Here is a 26,062-nt window from a genome sequence, read left to right as displayed (position 1 = left end):
GATTGCTGCTGGGCTATATGTCTTGGTTCTATTAACAACTCATTGTCAAACGCATAGCCTATCTCGCGGTTGCATCCATTACAAACAAACATGCAATGTGAACGTCTGGGATTGGGGAGAGCACTAAATGCTCTACTGAATGAGCACGAAGTCAAACCTTTAAATGAAAAACACTCTTTAATAATCCAAAAAAAATAAACCGCTAATGAAGTAAACTTGTGACCATCAAAAATCGTTTATCGCTCGTAACTCCGTGATACCAGGACGTAACAGGAAGGCATTTGGCTGAGCAACGGAGGTTAATATGCTCCTTGTTTTGTCCAAATGATGACTGTCTATCATCGTTGCACTCGGAGAAAACCGGAATGTTTCATTCGTCCCCGTTTCAATCGTCCCGGTTGTACCTACTCAAAACGCAGATAGAACCTTATTATTCTAAGGTAGCGAAATAGCGTTCAGCATGATTCATGCCCAATTAATTCCCCCTGTTTAAGTGTTCGCCTTTGTAGTTTGGTTTCGTGATAGCCTATGATAAACGGCTTATGGCCAAATATGTGAAAACGTTAAAATACAGTAGGCGATAAACCCGGAAAAAGTTGACAGTGATTTTTTCATAATCACTTTGGAGGGTCATAGAAAAATGTATTGCTGGCGAGGGAGGGTCACGTCTTTTTGGACTAATGCTCCCAAAACTCCTCCGGTAATAAATAACGAACAGTCCCTAATGAAGTAAACTTGTGACCATCAAAAATCGTTTATCGCCTGTAACTCCGTGATAACAGGACGTAACAGGAAGGCATTTGGCTGAGCAACGGAGGTTAATACTCTATATTTTGTGCAAATGATATCTGTCTATCATCGTTGCACTCGGAGAAAACCAGAATGTTTAATTTGTCCTGCGTCTCTACGGCTGCAAACGGGATTCACTCGCAGTTAACCAAATATTTCTTTATTAGGGCAGGGCAGGCATATTTCTGGCTATTACATTATTTCTAAACCAGTCTGCTAAAGTCTGCAGTGAAGTCTGTGTAGGGTTTTCCAGGCTCCATTTCTTTTTACGAGACACCCTGCTCACTTGAGCCATCTACCGGTTGTTTGGGTTGTTGCAGCGTCTCACTGGAAAAATACAAATTAAAGTCGCGTGATACCGCGTGATCCCACGCGCGGACCGCGAGTGAAGCTGGCCAAGTCGAAGCACTGCCCACTGTATATGAAGAAAAGTCTACGCAGGCCACATGTGAGGTTTTGACATGCGTGACATGCAGCATGGAGCATATACTGTTGGGGAATGGGGGGATGGGATCTGTCTGTCTGCCTCTCTCTCTCTCTCTCTCTCTCTCTCTCTCTCTCTCTCTCTCTCTCTCTCTCTCTCTCTGCGCCATCCCTCCGTAATTGGATGGATGTGTCGATGGGCTCGTTGGCACTGAGTTATGGGCGCCGCGAGTGCGCTTTCCTGTGAGTGATGCCACGGCCTAATGGGCACCTCCGTATCAGGTTGACACGCGTGCCGTGACAGCATCCCCACTCCCGAGGCCATCCGTCTCAAGGCCAGCCGGCCGGCTACAAAATGGCTCCCGGCGGCCATCTTCTGCCCAGCCTCTGCTCCACTTTTAGCCTCTAACTGCTGCCATGGGAACAGCTTTCTTTAACCCCTTCCCTAGCTGTAATGACAATGACTGAAATATAGCGCCAGATGCCAGACTAGCGGGAGACGTATAGAGACATAAGCATATATATAACATATATCATGGACACGTATACTACACGTATCTGTATGGATTTATTGACTTGAGTGGATGAGCAAGATAATTGAAGCACACAGCGTAGTGAAAGCATAAGTGCTGGGTGAGAATTAGTGTGTGTCATGAGAAGGAGAGGCTAAGTAGTAACATTGATTGCTTCACCTAAACACACAGGGGAGTTAAGTTTCCTGATTTCACCTCAAGGTTGGTTGCCATGACATCGTCACCTTGCCCCATTAGAACCAGGTGTTCTAACCCGGTTCAGATAGGAGAGTGGCGAGACACTTGTACTAGTTTCACGTCGGCATCAACACTCTGCATCAACACTCACGTCATGGCCTGGTAAATGGACTCGATGCCGTAGCGCATGGCGAACTCGTCCACCACCTCCTGTGCCACGTCGTCAAAGTAAACCTTCCAGGCGTCGTCGCCACGGGCCTCCGGAATTTTCACCACACCCTGTCCCAGGACGTCCGTCATGTGATGGAAGAGATTCTGAAACAGAGAGAGGGGGGGGGGGGGGGGGGGGGGGTTACACCTGACCTCTTTTTGTGACAAGGCTGCTGGGGCAGAAGTACCACTCACAAATAAAAAAAAGGTTGTTTTTGCACTTGGATTATTATCAATCTTGTATCGTTGCTACTGTATCATGGTCAAACTGGCATACCACTTGTGTAAGGTTTTCAGTTAGGATTCTGCATTTGCAGACAAACATGTCCATAGCATGAGAATACGGAATGATTTGGTAATAAAAAGAAGCTGATGGAGAGAGACAGATAGAGAGGAGAGGAGGAGAGGGAAAGAGACAGAGAAAGAAAGAGAGACAGAGAGACCGAGAGAGAGACAGAGAGAAAGCAAAAGAGAGAGAGAGAGAGAGAGAGAGAGAGAGAGAGAGAGAGAGAGAGAGAGAGAGAGAAAGAAAGAAAGAAAGAAAGAAAGAAAGAGAGCGAAAGAAAGAGAAAGATAACAAAGGGCTTTTGGTAAGTTGTTGGTTTCTCTCACCTCATGTAAACAGGTGTACTGGACATGGTATGGAGCCACCTTCTCCTCTCCTTTGATCTCAACACTGATCTGAAGCCTTATGGCCCCTGACACGGCTGACTTATCAGTCCTTTTCTCTGTGGACACACACACACACACACACACACAGCATACATTTATGTAGATATTGCATTAAGAATGCAGCATTTAGCATCTCCTGTTAAAATGGTAATTTACAACACCAACAGTATGTACACTGTATTTTTTTTTAGTGGTATTCAAATGTCAAAATTACATTTTTTCTCTTGAAAACAAAACATTTCTACAAGACCCCAAACTCTTGAACAGTAGAGTATATTTTTCCTTATGAGTATTTTGTTTTTGTTCTTTCTCTTTAAAAAAAAAAAAACACTCGCCATGGTCTTTAAAGCCTTTAAAGACGGCACGTTTGTCTCAGCGTGGCTATTTCTCCTGACAGCCACATTATTAGGGTAATTTGTACGTGTCAACAGAGCAGTCGATTTCCGACTCACGCTACATAGTAATCACACAAGAGAAGAGAAGGCATGTCTAGGGGGAGGGGATAGAGAGAGTGAGAGTGAGAGAGAGAGAGAGAGAGAGAGAGAGAGAGAGAGAGAGAGAGAGAGAGAGAGAGAGAGAGAGGTTTAACACTCTATTATTAGATGACTGTTTAACTTTCCTATAGGATTACACCAATAAAATGCATACCATGTTAAAATGCCAATCAACAAAGGTTATAACATCACATTAAAATCAACGAGAGAGGAAGAGAGAGAAGTGAGAGAGAGAGAGAGAGGGGTGAATAGGGATTAACAGAGAGTAAGAGGGAGCGAGAGAGAGAGAGAAAGATATTACGCAGCTTCATTGCTAGTTTCTAACTCTCTTGAGGACTACAGGGAGGCTGTGTAAGTGCCGTGGTGATGGTGACCTATTGGTACTGGTGCAATCTACCATTTTCATCATTGGAAAATAAAAAGGAGGACAGAATAAAAATAATAATCCTGCATTCATAAATTCAGTGCGGCAGCCAGGCGACTGACATCCCAACTCCTCATGAACATCTTACTGATGCTAATGAAGGACGATGAAGAGGATGAAGAGGATAAAGAGGATAAAGAGAAAGGGGGCATTTAGGGAGGGCCAACTGCCAGCCTTGGGAGCTTCAGGGACTGGGAACAGGAGCAGACAGTCTCCTCTGTCTTCAGAGAATGCCGAGAGGCTCCTGGAACTTTCCACGGCAAGGTAATTGGCCGAGGAGAAAAAGAGCATTTGAAACCCCGGGGCACGTGGGTAATGGAGTCTTCAGTGCTGTGCAAAGACAGCGAGGGGCACCTTATGGAGGCACCCTGCATTTAAAGCAGGATCGATGGGGAGGCGTCCCACATTTGTAACAATGCTGCGCATCTTACATTTGGAGCAGAATAGATTAGGAAACCACCTCACACACACACACACTTGAAGAATGCTGGAACATGCCTAACATCCAGAAAGAATGCTTGAACTTCCCAACGTCCCTGTCCGTCGCCGAGTATTGTGAAGCTCCACAACGTGTAGGAACTCACAAGCGGTCATACTCCTACGAGATGGTGCTGATGGAGAGGGTTGAGACCGTTTCTAGAAGATGGTCAAACAGATCCAGATCCGCTAGAGATCCGTCAAATCTCTCTTTTTGGGAGGGAACTGGAGGTAGACTACTTCAGGCTTGGCTAGCACTCACCCTACTAAGCTATTCTCAGCAGAGTAAGAAACCATCCCTTTGTAATATTCCCTACATTCAAATGTCCCCAGAACCCTAAGCGTGTCACTTCCTCTCTTTTTTTCTCTCCCTCTCTGTGCTCAGGGGCAGAAGGCGGCCTTCTGGGACTTCTTTGATGTAGCTAGGGGAGAGGAAGGCGAGGTGACGGAGGGGGCTTTTGACTAAGAAAAGCTGAGAAATGGGGTTGAGGTGAGAGGGAGGCGGGCGACTTGGCGTCGGCCAAGGTTACTGGAGGACACGCTGATTTAATAAAAGAAAAGAAAATGTAATAGTAAAAAGACACTTATGCCGTAATGAAATTTCTGCCTCATGAGCTGTGCAAAGCACGAGAGAGAGAGTGAGAGTGTGAGAGAGAGAGAGAGAGAGAGAGAGAGAGAGAGAGAGAGAGAGAGATTGGTTCTTGCAGGAAAAAGAAAGGGTGGAAATATCTTTTCCAATATATCTGTGAGTTTCAGTGGAAGAAATCTTCATTAGTTATTAATTCCTAGCCTGTGTGTGGGCTGAAGCGCTGGAAATGAGGACGGTGGTTCTTGGGGGATGGTGAGGACTGGGGTGGGGAAACAGACCATGCAGCCCTGGCCACTGTAGAGTGTGGGGTGCAGGACTGTGCAGCAGAGAGTTGCGAGTTGCGTGTCTCGGACAAATGTCAGCTTTTTCTCGGTTGAGGGAAAACCCTTAAGAGTGAGTACTGACAAAGAACAACTGGCCCACCCCCTCCAAAAACACACACACATGCACACACACACACACACACACAGACCATCTATCCAGTTCCACCCCCCCCCCCACCCACACACAAACATACTTATTTACAAACACACTCATATAAACACACACACACACACACACACACACACACGCACCAAAATACAAAAACAGCAGAAGAAAGGCCTAGACATTGCTCAAGGCACAAATGAGTAGGACAAGAGTCCACTTACAGACAAGTCAGTACATAAGAATGCACAAACTGACTGAAACACCACAAACACACACCACACACACACAAACTCTCTTTCTCACATACAGTACACACATAAATACACACACGCACAAACAAACATCACTAAAAACTATCTGAAAGTGATATATCATAGGCACATAATGAGATACAGATAAAACACGCACGCGCACGCACGCACGCACGCACGCACGCACGCACGCACGCACGCACGCACACAGCTAACATAAGTCAGTACTCACCCAGGTTGTACCACACGTCCATCTCACCGCTGAGGGTGCGCACTTCGATGATGCTCTGACCCAGGAAGTCATCCGACTCCCTCTTCAGGCGTTGCTTCACACGGGACTTGATGTCATCGTCCTCGTCCCACACACGCACCTTGATGCGATCCGACGAGTTGTGGCACTCACTGTGGGAAACGTTTAGTTAGAAAAGGCCATTTTGCACAACCCAGGTGTTGGTCAAAATCTGTCAAAAAATACTTAAAAAAGGAGTCCACACACTTTTCAATTCTTCCCTTTCTTGTGTTTTATGTTCTCATACTTGTCTTAGAATAACGTTTCGACCTTTATCTGAAGAAGACCAAGGTCGAAACGTTATTCTAAGCCAAAATAAAACACAAGAAAAGGAAAGAATTGATAAGTGTGCAGACTCACTGTGGGGAGGCCAGAGAAACAGCGGGCATTTGTGGGCCTGTCAGATCTGGGCCACATTGGGGCCGAATCAGGCCCAGATCAGAGCCCTCAGGGCCCATCAGGGCACTCAGGACTGAATAAAGGTTTTAGGGTTAGGTGAGGATTACAGTATATACTGAAGTGCTAACCGCAAACCATAACGCAACGCAGTTCATTCAAATAAAGTTCTATCTCGTTGCTAAGTGATGTTAAGTACTCATTTGTGTACAATGGAAAGAAACGTCTCGCCCCTTTAAAAATGTACAGCTTTGATCGGTCAGAATGTCTGAAATGTTCCTTGGATACTAACTGACATTGAGGAGCCTAACGTTACATTCTGAAAGTTGAACCAAGTCTTGAGCTCAGCTTTTTTGTCACTAGCATAATGCCGGCGGTAGAAATCGTTCTGCTGCCGAACCAGAACAAACACAAGTAAATCTCCCATTTGCCGCTGGTCAGTGTGATTCCTGCCTTAGGATAAGTCCACATGTTCAAGGCGGCGTCAGAGAAACATCAGGGCCAAATCAGGACCACATCTGTACTGGAGTCCTTGGCTGGCCAGGTGAGATCATTTCACCCTGCTCTTGCTCAGTAACTGCTATAACTGCTCTGCTTCAACATTGTCCATGTTTTATCAATGTCTGACAAAGAGTCTGTGTATGTATAGTATTTTGAATATGTAAAATCTGTACGTGTGTGTTTGAGCACTCCATACCAACATTATACTGATGCAAGTGAAGTTAATTATTCTGCTTACTGACCCAGACACCAGGGAAAAGAGTGGAAATGTAATTTTCCCTTAGTCATAATAGCTGTCATTTACATCACCTCCAAGGGCTTGGAGCAGATGCACAGATCACATTCCCATCAGAACTTCATAAGCACTTCAATTTCCACAGAAATAAGCTCAACCATTCTTCCCCCTGATATTCTCCCAGAATGCCCTCCTCAAAATATGATCAAAGATTTTAGAGTGCAGACCAAGATTGAGTAACGTAACCCATGCCTATGGACACAAAAGTGGGACAAACTCCCTAAAACCTCTCAGGTGTGGCGGTGCACTTTCTGTAATATGTGTGTGTGGGTGGTGGGGACTCACAAGTGGTACTTCTCTTCCCAGACAGGGTTGAGGTTGCCATAGATGGTCTTGGTCCTCTTCTTGGTCTTGCCCACTTGCACCGTGACATAGGGGTCACTGGAGCCCGTCTTGTCTTTGGCCTGCAGTCCCTGGGCACACACAACTGCAGGGGAGAAAAAGACCATCACAGGACATCAGCCTGATGATAAAGTGCACTGTTTGTTTATGTTTATGTAAGAGAGTGTGTACAGTACAGTATGAGTATGCAAGTACATAATGTAAGTATGCGGTGAGTGAGAATGCATATCCACAGTAATAATATATACAGTATATATATAAATAAAGGGTAAACTGATGGTACAGTGTTTGACCAGTGCAGGGCTGACTGGTTGCCTGTACCTGTTATGGTGATCTTGGCCGACCACTTGGAGGTCCCGTCCAGCACACTCTGCTTGATGCTTTTCATCTGCTGCCCGTGGAGGGACTTGCTGACCACGAAGACGTCGCGGATCATGTCGAAGATCTCCGGCTTGTTCCTCTCTCGGATCTTCATGCGGTCCTTCATGGCCATTATGATGTTCTGGGTGCGGTCCTCGGCCCCGTGCTTGGAACTCTTCTCCGCAGCGCCTATTCGACACACACACACACACACATACACACAGATGTTTACACATTATTCACATGGTACAAATAAAGGACATTTGTCAATGCAAAAAATATTTAAAGAACATACAATAACATGTGAGTAGAAATATATGACTACATCAGCTACTTCACCTTATTTCTGTTTACACACTCAGACAAAAAAAACTGAATGTCATATTTTAATACAAAAACTTTCACACCATAAAGTCATAAAATGAAAGGGCAGCCAAGTAAACTGCAAAAAAGAAGAATAAATGGATAACCAAATTAGATTTAAAAAATAAAAAAACCTTTACATTAATTCATCTGCATTTAGCCAGAGAGGTAAACACAGCTGACAGAGAAGGTTAGCGTATTGTTAAGGGAAAACATTATGTAATGTAACATCAATCACAAACATCATGAATAAAATATAAATCACCATCGCTGCTGGACGGGCCATATCAAATGTAATTAAGAAGCGTCTCGAACTCGGTAAACAAAACTCTGACAGACATGACAGGTGGGTTCATTACGGAAAGCCATAGTCTCTGGGTTTGAGGAAACAGAGAAAAAGACTGGACGTCTTCTCTCCGAAGGTTCCCTCTAAATCATATTTCTGATGCACAGCCTAATGGACCTGTCATTCTCGGCCAAAGCTGGTGGGAGATTTCCATTTGGATAATTCTGCTCTGCCGACAAAAGCAGGGCCCAAGACAGTGCCCAGATAGTATCCTAGACCCAAACATGGGCCAGATTTGGTCTAGGTTCGGACAGGAGCCGGTTATTATCTAGCTGCTTGCTGGGACCCAGACATTCACAGACAGAGAGACAGAGAGAGACACACTGAGTTGGTTCCCCCTTTTCGAGATGAAGGTGAAGTCCTGTGATGGACGGCAGTCCTGTGTGGCCCGTAGCCCTTGGAGGTAGCATTTAAATGAAGGACAAGTGCTCCATTAACGAGCTATGAAACCACCATCTATCCCTCTAACCCCTCTCAATGTCTCTTGGCTGTCTAGCCACGATGTTTCTCCCTGCCTTAACAGCTTTCTTTTCCCCCTCTCCATACTCCCTCGTCTATACATGTCTCTTCATTCTATTTAGTCTATTAATATTTTCTTTTGTTTAGGCCAAATGACTTTACTAAAAAGCTATTCATTTTATGGTAATGTCATGTTTATTTCATCATTGTAAGTCGCTTTGAACAAACGCAAAAAAAAACATAAACGTAAATGTTTATAATGTACATAATAGTCCTTTTCCCCTAATCACTCCAGGATCATTTCATTTTCCTACATTTAGCTTGCACCTGGCCTCGTATACGTGTGCAGTAGAGGGCTTTGTTCAGGAACAGTGCTGACAGAGTTTTGGTTCTGCCCTAGATCTTGATGTGAAGTAATACCTTCTGAGGCACCTTGACATGTTTAAATTCCCATCCTCTTTCCCTTACTGTCTCTTCCTGTCTATCTCTCTACTTCTCAATATTTCTCTACCTCTCTGTCTTCTCCCTGGCTCTCTCCTCCTCTCTCCTTTTGCTATCACCCTCTCCAACTTTGTCTCTCTCCCTCCCTACCTACCTGTCTCCCTCCCTCCCTGCATCATGGTCTCTATCTGTCTCTTTCTATTTTTCTATCTTTCTCTCTCTCTCTCTCTCTCTCTCTCTTTCCACCTAGGTCTCCTCTCTCCTTTTGCTGTCTGTCTTCCTCCCTCGATACCTCATGGTCTCTCTCTCTCCCTCAAACTCCCTCTCTGTCCCCCTTTGCCAAACTGTTTTTCACTCCCTCACTCCCTCCCCTCTGCCCCCCCCCCCCCCCTCCTTCCCCTGGGACTCACGCTGGAGGCAGTCGGCGTTAAGGAGCTCCTGGCACTTCTCGTGGCACTTGACGCCGCACTCGGAGCAGCGCATGCCCTGCCGGGCGATGCCCCAGAGCAGGCCCTCGCACTCGTAGCAGTAGGTGGGCGTGGTGGCCGTCCACACCTCAAAGTTGTGCGGCGTGGTGCAGGAGATAGGGTAGATGAGAGCCTGCAGCGTCTTCTTGTACACATGGGTCTTCTGTGGGATGGACCGGAGAGGGACCGAGGGAGACGACAACAAACAACAACAAAACACATATCAACAACAAACACCAAACACATATGAAAACACACAGACAGAGAGAAATACACATAAAGAGAAAGAGAAAGAGAAAGAGAAAGAGAAAGAGAAAGAGAAAGAGAAAGAGAAAGAGAAAGAGAGAGAGAGAGAGAGAGAGAGAGAGAAACAGACAGGGACAGACATCAGGATGGTAGACAGGGAGTGAGTGACTATTATGAGATTTATGCAACTTTTTGTAATTTATAAAAAGGACTTAGATATAGTAATATTTGTTAGTTAACAACTTGTACTATCTAATAAGTAATAACTACATCTCAAATTCAATCTAAGCCTTGGTTTAATCTAAGATTAAATGATCTAAGGTGTTTTGTATCACACACAAACAGACACCACCACTCACCAGTTCCTCGTCCTTGATGGAGGAGCGGGAGGCCATGGCCGAGGCAATCCCAGCCTTTCTGGCCTGCACCAGGGACTGCACATCATACAGGTTGTTAGGGCAACCGCATCAGCAACATCATCAGATTCATTCATTCATTCATTCATTTAATTTCATTTTAAACACCAACACCATGTGAATCTTTACATGTGGGTAAATGTGTAAGTAAATGAATGAATAAATACTTTATATTAAGGTTACTTAATATCTTTAGTTATCTTTAGTTAATTACCATGAACAAAAGTGAACTTTAACTATTGTTAAATAGTTACGCTTGTGGTTTAGGGTAACTGATCAATTATACCTGATATCTAAAATATCTACATTCTTAAAACAAATGTGTTAGAAAACAACACAAATTGTGTTGACCCTATCTGGACATAGAGATGTGTTAAAAGCACATTTGTTTTGATAAATTAAATCCATTACAACACAAACCTCAGAGTAAATTGGAGTTCTGTAAAAACTAAAAGTAGTCTTTATTGAATATTTTCATGCTAATGGAACCTTAATGTAAAGCTTAATAGAAATAAATATTTTTCAAACTCAATAATGTATCAATAACATCCCATTGACAACCCATTATCCCACAGCCTTGGACACACATCCCAATGCAAACACACAAATGAATGTTTAATGAAGGGGTTAATGGGTTAATAACTCAGACCAATGACACAGGGTTATCACCCTTCCTGAGAGGGAAGGAAAGGAACAACGAAACAGGAAAACAATAATGTTAGCACTAGCCCCTTTGCTAGCCTCTTCTCCAGAATAGTTAGTATAATAGGATAATAGTTATTAGGATAGGACTATTATTAGGATAATAGTAGTTTGTGGTTAAGGGGGGAGAGAGAGAAACTAAGAAAAAACAACCAGCTGAGGTACTAAAGACTAGAAGCCATGGGGTGTTACACAACTCAAAGTGTGTTACATTATCTAGCCCTGTGTCTATGTTAGTGGTATAGCTTCAACATTACTGTGCAGGAGAGTTGAAAAAAAAAAAAACAATTGGGAAATAATATCTGGAATGGAGAGGGGAGAAATAATGGTCCCATATTTTCTTATATTAAGTAACCTGCAAGTAGACTGCAAATACATGTCAGAACAGATGAACTATCATGCTGACTCAAAAACATAATATTGTACAAGATATAAATATTTGGTGGAGCAATATTGTTTAAATGGCCTAAGGATTCAATCGGAGCTCAACCGAACCCTTAGGTTGTTCTGATAACTCCATGTATTTGTATAATGCTAGTGTAATACTGTTATTGCAAACAGCATTACACAACAGCTACTTGTAAACTCTTTGTGTCACTTAATATAGAGCCGTTCCCACAACCAGTGAAGAGTGGGAGACCAGGGCAGGGTTTTTTTGAGTACACACTTACCATAGCCTGACCAGGGTGAAAGGTTGCATTCAAGAGAGTGTCAGAGCATTATTCTTTTTGCAGTTCAAGATTCAAGAGATTTATTTGTCTGTCAAATACAGCACAGTATAACAGTATAGCCTACAGCTAGCAGTGAAATGTAAACCTGGTAAACTCCATGACTTAGATAGGGAGGAAAGTAACACAGATCATATCTACAATGTTCAATGAAGAGTGTTACAAATGTACAAGTCTGGAGGAGTGAACACTCACCACATCGCTGACCAGAGGGATGTGCTTCTTCTTGCGCAGGTCTGGCATGCTATCAATCCCAAACAGTCCACTACCACCCCTGAAAGAAATCACACTGAACATCAGAGAAGTGCTCACCCACTGATATAAAAAAAACAGGGATGGACTAAACAAGCACAGCAAGTATGAGTAACTTCTATATATTTTGTATAGTAGTAGTGATTAACAGCGATTAAAAGTTGTTATTAAAAGTTTATTCACAGCTTATATGGTCATCCCCAACTTAACAAGTGATTTCTATTCAGTAGGTCTACATAAAATAGTTGAGGCATGTTCTGATGATGGTAGCTTACCCTCTATTACCATTATTATGCGTGTTAGCTGAAGTCCTTTGTTTTGTTAACAAATAGAACTAATATTTTCTACTGATGATTACAGATTGAACCCGAATATATTTTTAAGACAAAGTGGACTCACCCTGCTTTGACCCAGGCTTGCTTGGAGTTGTCTCCATTTTCATGGCCCTGTACAGTTCATTAATCATTAATAAACTTTTGGCTTAGAGGCAAACATACAATATACTGCTTTAACGTTACACCAAATTACAAACTGACCTGCATGCTTAGGTACAGTACATAGAAAAAAAGGGGAATGATTGATTGAGTTTCACTTTAATCCACATAAACAGAAACAAACAACACCCTGTTGAACTAGACATACCACATAGTGGTGCATAACGCCTACCACATACAGTAGGAGAATGGGGAAGAGTTAGGTGATGAAAGATATAATCTGTTTCAAGAAAAGTTATCTTAATCAAGTTTCGGAGAATGTGTCAAGCGAAGGTTCAAGTGAAACTTGACTATAGTCGTAGCACCTTTATTCTCAAACAGAGCTCGTATGGAACAGGTACAGCTCACATACTTCTGACTCTGGTTTCCACTTTTAGTGATCAAACAGCTCTGGCAAACCACAGGTTATATGCAAACGCAGCATCTTTCTTTTTCTACTAGTGCCTCTTGGGGGAAAGAAAAAGGCCAGAAACAGAGCTGTCAGAATTTTGATCAACATGTGCTTTTTCTGGCAGAACTTTGATGCGAGCAAAACATGACAAGTGACAGCCACTTGGGGAAGCCTGGATATGCCGTCAGCCTCGGCTCTGCCAGAGGTTGCAGATGTGCAGTCAGAGCATGTCACATTTGATAGCTGGTCAAAGTGTGCGCTTCAACACAGAAGAGTGTTTTTCTCCCTGTCTAGATAGAGAAAGTTTGTGAGGGGAATCTTACGAAGAGAGAGACGGACTTAGGCAGATCTTAGAAGTTTTCCTGCAGCGAGGGAGGCAAACAAGCCCCATCACTGCAGAAGACAGCAAAAAAAAAACAAACGGGACAACGGGGCAGGCGGGTAAACAAGCCGTGATGTGTTTGTGGTGTTTCACCCTCTGAGGTAAACTGTTTCATCAGTGCCAGCAATCCCGGGCTCCTTGCAGACGAACACAGCTACGGGGAGCAAGAAGGGCCTGCAGCGACACCCAGTCCCAAAGCAGTCCGCTCCCTCACTCTCTGTCTCTCTCTCTCTATCTCTGCCTCTCTTCCTGTCTCCCTTTCTTCATCTCTCTATCTCTCACTGAGGCCCTGTGAGCTCTCTCACCATCATATGAGGCAACCAGGCAGCAAGAGAGAGAGAGAGAGAGAGAGAGAGAGAGAGAGCGAGAGAGAGAGAGAAAGGCTTTAATTCGCTTCAGAGTGCCACTCGCACAACAGCACCAAACTTACAGTAAAACTCTGGAAACCGCGACAGCAGATCAAAGAGATCACAACAGGCAAACCCACAGACTTGCACTGACGCACACAGCCCAGTTTTACCCACTGTTCTCCCAAAAAAACTAGTATTGGTTGAGAGGATGAGAAAAAAAATATGTAGACCATTACAACAATTTCGTGGCAGGAGACATATACACATACAGACAGTACATGCAGTCATTTATTCTATGCATAAAGGATAGCACAAATAAATGGGCTGGCCAATGACAAAGAAAAGCAACACTAATCTGAAAAAACAGATTGTGTTATAAATGGATATGGTGCTACTTTGAAATAGATCTGATATCAAAGTTATACGCATATTTGCCATTTGCTAGTGCTATAAAATCTATGGGGTGTAATCAATTTACTAAAGCACAGAGAGGACACAACATCTTTTAGTTTGATCAAACTCATTCTGCATTCTACAAACTCTGTTAATAGTTGGGCTTCAGTAAATTGGGCTACAATTAGCAAAAACGCCATGCATAGTAACCATAGTAACCCATGCATAGTAACCTGAACGTCTTCTTTACTTCCCTCTGTGGAAAAGAAAGACAAAAAAGGTCTGTGACATTCAGAGATGTAAATAAATAAATAAATAAATAAATAAATAAATAAATAAATAATACTGCTGCCTCTACTGTAGGACCACAGCTACCACACAAAGGTTTTATGCTTTAATGAGTACACACAGACAAATGTATCACAGAATTTAAAGTATTTAAAAGAGTTTGAAGTACACAAATCTTGCTCTAATTTATACCTAGATAAGATTCTTCATCAGAAAATATGGACTTGGAATCTTGTCCAGTCCTTGACAGTCGACGCCTGGTTTCTTTTTTTTCCTTGAGAACCTCCTTAAAGCTGCTCTGCCACTTTGATTGGGCAAAAACAGCCCTGTCCGGACTTCCCTCTGTCATCTCCAGATTAGGCTCCACCCCCTCTGAGTCCAGCCCCACCCTCTCTGCGTTGACTTCTGATGGACATTCCGGAGTGTAAGACTGTGGGTCTCCATGGCGAACTCTCCTACTGGGAGACTGTTCAAAGGAGAGGCTCCCTTTATGGGCGCAGCGAGGGTAGGCCGGGCTCACAGGGGACTCGGGGGCACTGAGTGTTTGATGGGCATAAGCTTGATCCTCTGATACCCCTTGATTATGGTGGTCATCCAGCCTGAGGGAGGCTTCACTGACTTGGTCCAGCTGAGGCAGCGAGGGGGAGACATCAAAGACATTTCTGGGATGCCCTCTCCCCTCCCTTCGCATAGCATGCTTGTCTTCAAGAGGCTCTCTGAGGGCTCTCTGAGGGTAGCCATCAACTGACGCAGTGTCTGATAGGGTCTCGTCATAAGGGTACCGATGGGAGTCGGGCGTGTCGAGTTCCTTCATAGCTCCGTGCAGGGCTGATCTAAAGGTCGTCATGGCGTGCCCCAGCTTCTTCACATCATACTCCGCGTTGGGGCTCTCGATCTCGGGGTCCTCCGGCGTGTTCCCCCAGTCCTCCTCACTGGCGTCCTGACACGGAACCCGCTCGGGCCACTCCCTCTCGGTACTCTCAGCAGAGTCCGCGTCCAGACGCTCCGCTGAGAGGCAACGCTCACAGGTCGAATGTGCATCGTAGTCGGTCAGTGCCACCGTGGAGTGACTGAGACTCCTGGAGGGACCGCTGCCAAGATCATCTGCATACGCATCTATAGTGTGGTACCCGGAGCTGCGGGAGTAAGGGCAGTTGGGGGTGCAGTCACACTCCACGCCCGCCAACGATTGCACCCTTGGCGCCTTCCAGTCCACTACACTTGAAGAGCTCGACGCGGAGTCGTAGTACCGTCCGAAGAGCAGGGAAAGGTGCTCGGAGCTGCTCCGAGACGAGTGACCCGGAGTACTGCTGGTGTCCGCACCAGTGTATCCATCGCCGGTGTCCGACCCTCGACAAGTCTCGCCCTCTTCCAGGCTACAGTGGCAGGAACAGGCGTCCTCTTCGCTCCACCCGGCTTCGCCACTCCATGCACCATATTCGCTCGCGCTGGCTGGCAGGCCTGCGCTCCTCGAGCGATATTGGTCCTCCCGTCTCGCAGCCCTGCAGCTGGGACAGGAGGATAGCGAGCTAGTGCTCTGGAAGTCCGCAGCGTACCGCCTATCCAGGTAAGGGAGCCGGGATGTATGACCTCCTGAAACTGGAGACCCTGAGCTGCGAGGTGAGGATGCTCGTTCAGGCCATTGCCTTGTGGCGGCAGCCACACCTTGGTAAGACGCTATAACCTCTCTCTTCTGCTGCAAGGCTCTCTCTATTGCTCTTTCCTTATCCTTGGGGAAGGTGTACTGGTTAACAGGTGGGCTGCTGTGTCTCCTCGGTAGGGTGGCTACCGGTCTACGGGGACTTGCATGACGTCCCATTGTTCTTGGAGACATGTGGGGACCATAAGCATTTCCTGTGTACATCTCCTCAATCTCTGTCAACACAGCGTCAACACAACACGACACTTCATCCACAGAGCCCTTGACAGAGGACAGGTACTGCCTGAGGTCGGAGATTTCTTCCTGAATTTTATTGATGCCCTGCAGCTCTTTCAGAATATGCTCGACTATAGTGCTCGACCCTTCTCGCGTTGTTGCCCTGAGCCTCTCTTCCATCTCTTCCTCTCTTCCAGTGCTTCTTCTTCTAGGGCTCAGAGTGGCTTCCGCAGCCTTTCCTTGGTCAACATAGTCCGAGCTGCTCTCCTCCCCCGACCCCTGCTGATCTGCCATGGGCCCATTGTGTTGGATAGTGCATGGTATCCTGACATTTCCCTCCCGATTTAGCTCCACCTCTCCGATGAAGGACTTACTGGAGGCACAAACACGACTGTGGCCATTGGGCATAGACTGCATGCCTGAGTGATAACTGGTGGGTCTACGTCTCGGCTTGCATAAAGTGACGTCCTCCTCCTCCTCCTCCTCCTCCTCCTCCAGCTCCATAGGGGTATATTGTGAGTTGTGTATGGGCTGTTCCCCGGGACCATGTAAAAACTTCTGGATCTTTTTTCTGAAGCCGGGTCCCATTTTAGGGCTCTGGGTCTTGTTTTTGACCAGATCCCTTTTCTTGGCCCACTTGTTTGGGGGGATTCCCGTGGCATCTGTGTCATCGTGTCCATTACTGTTGCTCCTGGAGAACATACCGATGAAGAAGAGACACACCCGCTAAGGGCTAACTAGCGCCCTGGGGCTCTGTGCTAGCGGTCAGCTAGCACCCAGGGACTCTGAAGTAAGGGAGCCAGAGGAACAGCCATATCACCTGAGAGGCAAAAGAACAGCAGTTGAGTGATTTATCAAAGAGTACTCTTTCTCATACATAGCCTAACAGTAGTACTGTATGTCAAGCATACTAAAACATATACTCTTTAATATAAGAGCTGGATCTTGACAAGACTGTAAACTACTTAATTCCTTTCTAAGTGTTACAAGAACAATATTTTTAATGATCCTAGGAGGAAACATTTAAATCAGAGTACTTGCTGACAGTTGTTCCCACCATTCAAATTCATGTACTCAATTAATATCAAATAATTCTAAGATTTCTAATACAGTGTCATTTTCACATCAATTTTGGTGCTTCTGCACTCATCCTCATGAGTCACATCAGACTACACTAAAGCTGTCTCTGAAAGTGGTTTCATCGACACCCGTCAAACGAAGCATAGCAGATATGAATTTTACGGTTTTAAGTACCAGATAAAAAAAAATCCCCATCAAACTCACACTGAAAAATATGCTAATAATTAGATAAAGGTTCAAAACTTTCTTTAATTTCCGTTATCATTGTCCCACTTAAGCTGCCTGTAGGGTACAATCCAACTGCCTCCCCACCTCCCCTGTGCCTTTAACAGGAGGAAAGCAGGAGGCAAGCGTGCCGTGAACCTTTAAGCACCACTTGAACCGCTTCAACTAAGGGCTTGCGTTCATCTCCCGTGTCCATCCCCGACGGGCTATTTACAGATGCCGGACGCCGCTGTTCGCGAAGCCGCTGTTTAGCGGAGTCACGTCAGGGCAGCTTTGGACAGCTCCCTGTCACAACACACAGGGACACTGAGGGGGATAATCCCGCTCCTCCTCCTGTGCCCCTGGAGGACCAGGCTGCGCTGGCGGAGCCCTCAGAGCCTGGACAGACGAGACGAGGAGCGGCTAACAACAACGATTAAGCCAGGGCTGAAGGGTTTAAGTGTTCATTAATTGAAGCAGTCGAACAAAACAAGGGGTGGTGGTGGTTTTGGGGGGGCTCTCTAGTGATCAAAATGGGGGGAGAAACTCGGCTCTTTGGTGTAATCGTGGCATCTTGATTGGCTAACACAAAAAATCTGAAGGCGAGAGGGAATTTAATACCATGGTAATGATATCAGACCTCAAAGGAGCAATGATTTGCGCAAGGACATCATCGATATGCTTTTGAATTTCTCCGTCAAAGGGCCACTAAAAAGGCACTTTCCGCTCTGCTAAGATAAATAGGATAATTATGAGCAAAAAAGGGACAATTATGATTGGAAGCAAAAAGCCATGTCATGAAAGACTTCTACAGTGAATGAGCTCATCAAAGCAAATGTCTTTATTAAAAAGACACCTGTGTCACATTCCGAAAAAATGGTCTTGCACTGTAAGGTTGGCACTGGATTACTACTGCATATGAATCACCTTTTCAATAACCTTAAAACCCTCATGCAATTTTCATCAGCTTTAAAGGCAAGATCAGTAGCAGAAGTAGCAAAAGAGAAGGTCCCATTTTCACCCATATTTTATAGTATAGTTATTTCTCCTCTGTTGGAACGACACAAGAGTGGACACTGATGCTCAATCGCAAGAAGAAAATGGGGGGTGGCTACCAGGCAATTAGAAAGTGAGTGTGCGTTGTCAGACACCCACCCACCACCACCACCAGACACACACACACAAACACACACACCCGTAGCAGGAAGAGCGACAGTCCAGCTGTGTGCGCCACAGGGTGCTGGGTTGTTAAGTGACATGCCGTTGACTGTAATCCGCACCTTGCTCCAGCACTTGCTGTTGATATCACTAGGACAAGACAAGGGCTGGCTATACCACTGATGTTTCTCTCTTTCAATCTCTCTCTCTCTCACAGACACACACACACACACACACACACACACTTGCTCATAGGCACAAAAACACATACACACACACGACTCTGATAAGTCACTTAACTGGTATAATTAACAGAGGTGTAATAGAAGTTGACCTCTGTCAGGATGCTTTAGTATTCTAAGATACTGAATATGTGGATACAATGACAAAGTATTTGAGAATATAAGCCATTGTACTAGAATTGCAACACTGTTTTCCTTGTCAACCCAACAGTAAATTGTGAAGTTGATACCTGCAAAATAATGACTATGCTATTGTCTTGATCACCACAGTGTGACTTACAGTACACCACAAACCAGAGGAATAGATGACTATAGACCATCTTAAAGGTCTAGTCCCTTCAATCAGTTGTCAGCAACTATCTTTGTTACTATCGAACTCTCTTTGTTAGCAAACTCTTTGTTACTATCTAACTATCTTTGATAGCAAACTCTGAGAAGACAAAGGAAGAATTCTCTTTTGCCATTCTTTGCCATTGAAAACATCTCTACGTCTAAGTTGGTGTTTAGGGGACAGCAAAACGCATCTAAACTTTGAGCTAGGTCCAGGAAACCAGAAAGAAAACAAGACATGGGGAGCCACTTTTCTCACTGTCTGCAAATGTGTTAAGAAACTGCAGATAAGCAGATTCTTGACGCAAGTGGAGAAGGCCGGTGCGTTTATCGCTGTGATGTGACATGCACATCACCATTAGTAGCAGGACAGATGGTTAGCTGACAGCACAGTGAACTGGTGTCAGTGGAGACGAAGATGACTCTTTTGTCATCCAGTGAAATTCAATTACCCTCTCGTCAAAGTTTGCGTTCAGACTAAATAAACCAATAAAATGCCTTGCATTGTTGCAGGTTACATTGTGTTTGTGCACGTCACAGACATTGTGGAACACCAGTGAGTCATCGAATTAAGGTAAACATCGGGGTGCATTTAGCTGCTTGTGCAGGGGCAGCCACTTGATTTCCGAACGTCGCCCCATGCGCTAAGCACTGACTGCACTCGAAGAAGGCCGTCATTGAAATTCAGAGCCTGCTTCTGCTGTTACTTTTCTCAAATGGATTCGGTGACCAACAGGATCCGTCACTGTGACTGAGACAGTGTGTGTGTGTGTGTAGTGGGGGCAAGCCTGTTTCCTTGAATGCGCTTTTTGGCACGATGCCTGGGATGCTTTAAATGGTACAGGAGCAATGCACATTCAAATTGGCTTTTCTGGCCATTTTATAATCCAAAGGTTTAGTTGAGGCAACAAGCAATTCAGGCATTTCCTGGCCCCACCTACCTGCTATTAGATTATATTTTACTTTCAGGTAAAATATATCTATATGATGCAAACAGAACAGAACAAACTCTATCTATCTATCTATCTATCTATCTATCTATCTATCTATCTATCTATCTATCTATCTATCTATCTATCTATCTATCTAGTCCAGCAGCTTTATTCCCCACCATACCACATTTTTGGTTGGCCACTGACCTGATCATCTTAAACTGGGACAGACTTGCCCGCCAGACACCATCATTCCTGAATTCCCACCTGAAATTAAGCCCCTGACCAATAGCAATCTAGTTCTGAAGTTCTGGATTTACTCTGTCCAATAATAGTCCAGCACTGAGGGCTAGGGTTTAACCTCTGCCCCATACATGTTCAGTGCAGATAGTGTGTTTTGCCATGATAATGCACAGGCCAGTAAATGCATACACCATCAACTCTGCAGTGCAACCATAAGTAGCATTTGACCAGTGGCCTAACATTTGACCAAATAAATAAAACACTTTAAAATGTTAAGGTATTAGACTGTTAAAGATGAAAGAGTTTTCCTTAATACAATCTAAGCACAATTACATCATATCAGATTGTAACTCACACACACACACAGACACACACACACACACACACACACACACACACACACACACACACACACAGTCGCTCAGAGAGAACGTTTGATTTTTGGAAAGCTTTTTTCCTGGCCTTGTTAGAAAGTGCTTTGGGCCATTTACGAGACAAATCAAGTTAATCAGTTCTCTGCTACAGCTCTTTACCCCAAAACCTCAAATGAACCCTCTCCTCCTCGGTCACTATCGAAAAAGTCATTCACTTAACAAAAAGTATGGTAATCTGAATGTCTGGATAACTCTTTGCAGTGTGGAGGGACAGGACAAACAACCACAGCATTGAGAAGGACAAAGATAAGGATATATATGTCCTTCTGTGTGTAAGAGAGAAATGGAGATTTAATTGCTTTCAAAACCTCCCTGCTTTATTATTTATATGGTTAAAAAGTAGAGATGGAATGTTTACTCTTCTCTCCTCTGCAATTTTCTTCTCTACTATGTTGTTTTATATTAAAAATCAAATGTTTTGTGTTGTTTAGTAGATTGCAATCATAAAATACATATTGTGACTGATTGTGTATTTGTTTGTATTTATTTAAGCTACATACATCACAGTGAAAGCATAAACACTCAATCTATATACATTTCTTAAAATGGAAATAAGACAAGCAAGAGACAGATGTGAAAATGACACTGATTCCCATATCCAATACCACTTCCCAAGACCCAATCTCAAAACATCATATATTAATGTTCCCTTTTAACATTTACTTGTTAAACTCTATTACTTTTGTGAGCTTGAAAGATGGAAGCCTTACCTCATGGTGGTATGCAACTCCCGAGACCACAACAACCTGTGTGCGATGTTTGCATCACTTGGAGTGAAGCATACGGTCCATAATGAAAAGTGCACGTCCCGTACGCAAAGCATGCAAAGCGCACGCAACGCTCTCCAACGTGCCGAGTAACATGGGAAAAATAAAAATAAATAAAATCACAGAAACTCAGGAGGGAAATTCACGAGTACTTTTAGTCCCATGCTCCCACTGGTCCTTCCCCAGAGCTGAGTAAGAACGACACTCAAACCCGTGCAGGTCTGTCTTCTTCTGTGTACGTGAGCGTGTGTGTGTATGTGTGAGCGTGTGTGTGTATGTGTGTGTGTGTGTGTGTGTGTGTGTGTGTGTGTGTGTGTGTGTGTGTGTGTGTGTATGTATGTATGTATGTATATGGAGAGGTCCTACTGACCTTCTCTAATCAGACGCAGACACACACACACAGCGAGGACCGGAGCACAATCTGAGACTCACTTCAGCGGTCACACAGAGTATCACTACTGTCTCTCCGCCTCTCCCTCACACACCCTCAGTTCCTCCATCCCTCCATCCCTCCCTCCCTCCATCCCTCCCTCACCCTCAGTTTCTCCCTCGCCCCATCCCTCCTTCATTCACCGCTTACCAACCCACTCTCTCCTTTCTCTCTTTCATCTCTGTTCTCTCCTCCTCTCTCTCTCTCTCTCCTCTTTTGTCTCTCCTCCTCTCTCTCTCTCTCTCCTCTTTTGTCTCTCTTCCTCTCTCTCTCTCTCTCGCTCCTCTTTTGTCTCTCTTCCTCTCTCTCTCCCACTACCCTCTCAGTCTCTCTCTCCCTCCCTCTCTCTCAGTCTCGCTCTCCCTCCCTCTCTCTCAGTCTCGCTCTCCCTCCCTCTCTCTCACTCTGCCCTCTGGCAATATATTCCAACAAAAAGCTAATCTGAGACTGTCAAAATGCCAGATCTCCCTCTCGCTCTCCTTCCAACCCCCCCCTCTTATTCTTACCATCCCCCTTTTCTTTTCATCAGATGGAAAAGAACCTGAATTATATCAAAACATTTACAACTTCTGCCAGATTCACAGAGAGAGAGAAAGAAAAAAAAAAAAAAACAGACTGATTTTACAATGATTTCAACATCAGTTATCTGTTTGACTGACAGAAGGCTGTGAATCAAATGGCTAAAACATTATGTTGCCGTTCATTTGGTTTAATGCTCGGGAGTGTCCACACTGCGTGGTGGAGACCCTGGCGTCCTGTCTGATAGTGAGTTATGACTTGGTGATTGCAGCCCGAGAAGCCGATTCTCAAACGGCGGCTTTTTTATTGTGACCTTTTTAAGGCTGGAGGCAGCGTTGTCTAAGTGCCTCCTCGTGTCCGTCAATAAATAACAGCGTTTCGCGCCGGGGCAGGACGCAGAGCTAAAGAAAACGCATGTACTCTCTCCCGCTCTATTCGATTAGGAGGCGTTTACGCAGACATCTCAAACCGCCCCTCCCTGCAGCAATCTCCATAATGGAGTTCCTGAGCGTCATAACTATAAACCAGGGGCGTATTACCATTCCAGTTTCATTAGCTGAATGTGTTTCCTACCTACACAAAATAGCCTATCCTGGTAAGCTCTGGTCGCACGGCACATCCCTATTCTTTTCCATTTCGACAATGAAAAACCCTCAACATTCATGTATGGTCCAGCATTCATATACCATACTTGTGAGCATGCACAGCAACCACACAGAGGTAATACGGAGGAGAATACCATGATGCAAATACCCCAGGGTAAGTTTGTCAAGGGTGGATTTTGCATGATTCAAATATTAGGCAGCTAGCTCTAAGACCACAGGGCTCAGTGGCTGGGATAGACAATGAGTGTGTGAGTGTGTTTGTGGGGTTGTGGTGTTCCTAAATCTGCAGGACTGAAAATGTTTGAATTTCTCTTTGACTTGGTGCCAGTGGTGCCCAGTGGGTTTGTCTGTGCCTGGTGAAATCAGAATGTCACAGTATGGAATCCCCCTCACTCACCCGGCCTGTTCCTAACTCACCCGCTACCTCTCTCGCTCCCTCTCTAGCCCTGTCCTCTTTCTCCATCTCTTTCTTTCTATTTTTCCCTCTTTCGCCCTCTCTCCATCCCTTTTCCTCTATTTCCCTGTTTTTCCACCCCCCCCCCCCCCTCTCTCTCTCTCTTTACTGGCAGTATTGCATGCACAATGTCACAAAGCATGAAAGGACAGTAGAACACACCATTCAAAAAAACAGAACCAGCTGTGGTCCCCCCCGATTCTTTTAAAAATGCTCTCTCTCTCTCTCTCTCTCTCACTCTCTCTTTCTCTCTGTTCATTTCCTTTTTACTTGTTCAGTCTTTCCCTGAGGCCTTCCTCAGCACTGAGTGAGCTGTACCAGCGCTTGGGGAGAAAACATGGGTAGCAAAAACAAGGATTAGAGAGGGAAAGCTGTGAACATGTATACAAAAGAACTCCACAGAATCTCACTCTATGCACAAACAGCACTTGCAGGCCTTGTTTCTACACAGTAAGACAGTATACTAAATTGCACTGAATGCTGGATGCTGTGTTACAATGTGTATTTTTTTTATACATTTAACATGTTTATTTTTGAGTAATCATGCTAAATGTATCAAATTTGGTATATTTATGATTTAATGTCAGATGTTTGTGAGTGTTACAATCAATGTATTCATAGAATGTATGTCCTAAAATACAACCCAATTATGGAACCCAGGCTCTCCAGTTGTGGTGTGGTTTTAAATCAATATGGATATTTGCATTTTAAGAGGTCACCAAAAGACATTCAGTAAAATCTTGTATAAATAACACACAGCACACCAAGCTGCCAGGTGTCGATAGCAGTGGAGAGCCGAACCAACCAGTAGGGATGACCCTCAGTGTCATTTCCTATTAACAAGGAGACACCACTGACAAGTAGTGTTATTACACTACAACTCCCAGAAGACCATGTGACCTCTAGAAGGATTTACACTCCCTCCTCCTACCAGTTCCACTTCACACAGTTATTAGCATATAAATCATGTGTATGAATGTACATTTGTAACATTTTGGTATCAGTTTCCGTCTTCATAATTTCAGGCATGTCATAGACTGCATATAAAAAAACATTTAATTTTTCATATTATCTCAGTAAATATGATTCACAGCATTAAAAAAATGAAATATATCCTGACATTTTGAATGCCAATTTTCTACTCAAACCTCCAAATATCATGAATCTTGTCTCTCAGGTTTCTTGCCCGTCACGCTACTAATAGCTTAATTAGGCGAATTTGGTTGAAATAGGTATCTAATATCTCTAGTAATTTAAACTTTGGAAAGTTGACTATCTACATCTGTAGAGGCTACCCTAAATCCTAGAGCTGTTTAAGCCAGTATACACACACAAACACACACACACACACACACACACGCGTGTCCCCGCTCACACTCACTATCTCTCCCTCCTTAATTACTCCTCCGCTCTCTATCAGCGATGAGGAGAGACGGCATCAAACTTCCCGGTGACCTTGGCAACTGCCGATTAGAGTTGCCCCGTTCTGGAGAAGCAGACGCTCTGAGAGCCGTCCCTCAACTCACCTGTCTGAATATGGAGTTGGGAAGATAAACAGCCTGTCTGCCCTACACACTGATCCTTCTTCTCTTCCTCTCTCTCTCTCTCTCACTCATTCTCGTCCTCCCCCTCTCTTCTCCTGTCTCTCTTCTGCCTTGGCTGACCGTAGGACATACAAGAAATGACCTCTTCATTTATGAGGCAGTTCATTTGTCAAGATAAATGACTTCTGCTTATGCTGTTGCCCACTCTGTTTAAGCATCGATCTGGAGATCATCATCTGGACACCATCTGCCCAGCTGTGTTAGACCATCCTAGTTAGAGATATAAATTAGCGGTACTTACTTGGCCTCATTTAAAAGATTCATGGTGTTTCTTATCTGAACAGTAAGTGGTAAAGAGAGCAGCTCAAATGTTGTTACCTAATTGGTTAGAGGACTGGGAAATTGGATTTGATTACAACAGTCTCGCATACACAATAGAAGACCCACGATGTGGTTCAAAAAAGCAACGCAGTCAAGAAGTGAAACTCAATCAATCCAAAGAATGCCCATGAGAAGAGTCAGCCGGGTACTTACCTGCATGCCAGCTAATGTGGCAAACAAGTGGAGATAGTGGGGTACGGGGTATTTAGAAGGTCGGAGAGATAGACAGGGAGGCGATCAAATAACAAGTTCAGGGACAGTGAGAGGAAGAGTGTAAGGATAATGGATATGAAGGGAGGGGACTCCCTGGAATACCTCCTGAAGCTGAACTCTCACTTTGTTGACGGCCTTCAGCCAGTGGAGCCTGGAGGGGGTGAATGGCAGAGGAGGACCTTCATCCTGGAAACTGAGAGGGAGACACATTTGACTATCGGAAAACAACAGAGGTTCTGTGTTACACTTTCAAGTCCAACTAGGAGGCTATCTATTGACAT

At 44.5% G+C, this 26,062-nt stretch overlaps 1 protein-coding gene across 1 annotated transcript in view; it reads right to left on the bottom strand.

Annotated features, from left to right (window-relative positions):
* unc13bb (unc-13 homolog Bb (C. elegans)) overlaps positions 1-26,062 on the bottom strand; it is a 107,686-nt gene that overhangs the window by 33,741 nt on the left and 47,883 nt on the right. Inside the window, exons 19-32 of the mRNA XM_042059932.1 lie at positions 25,884-25,974; positions 24,408-24,476; positions 17,765-17,835; positions 14,562-16,936; positions 14,315-14,337; positions 12,471-12,517; positions 12,015-12,093; positions 10,333-10,407; positions 9,671-9,890; positions 7,613-7,840; positions 7,235-7,376; positions 5,701-5,870; positions 2,745-2,860; positions 2,074-2,237 (exon numbers count right to left, since the gene is read on the bottom strand). Of these exons, the coding sequence (XP_041915866.1) occupies positions 2,074-2,237; positions 2,745-2,860; positions 5,701-5,870; positions 7,235-7,376; positions 7,613-7,840; positions 9,671-9,890; positions 10,333-10,407; positions 12,015-12,093; positions 12,471-12,517; positions 14,315-14,337; positions 14,562-16,936; positions 17,765-17,835; positions 24,408-24,476; positions 25,884-25,974 (3,870 nt within the window). The remainder of the gene's footprint in view (positions 1-2,073; positions 2,238-2,744; positions 2,861-5,700; positions 5,871-7,234; positions 7,377-7,612; positions 7,841-9,670; positions 9,891-10,332; positions 10,408-12,014; positions 12,094-12,470; positions 12,518-14,314; positions 14,338-14,561; positions 16,937-17,764; positions 17,836-24,407; positions 24,477-25,883; positions 25,975-26,062) is intronic.

The sequence above is a fragment of the Alosa sapidissima genome, chromosome 13 (assembly GCF_018492685.1).
Source record: "Alosa sapidissima isolate fAloSap1 chromosome 13, fAloSap1.pri, whole genome shotgun sequence".
Classification (NCBI taxonomy): Eukaryota; Metazoa; Chordata; class Actinopteri; order Clupeiformes; family Clupeidae; genus Alosa; species Alosa sapidissima.
Note: the sequence above shows the minus strand (reverse complement) of the source record. Positions and strands in the feature narration are given on the sequence as shown.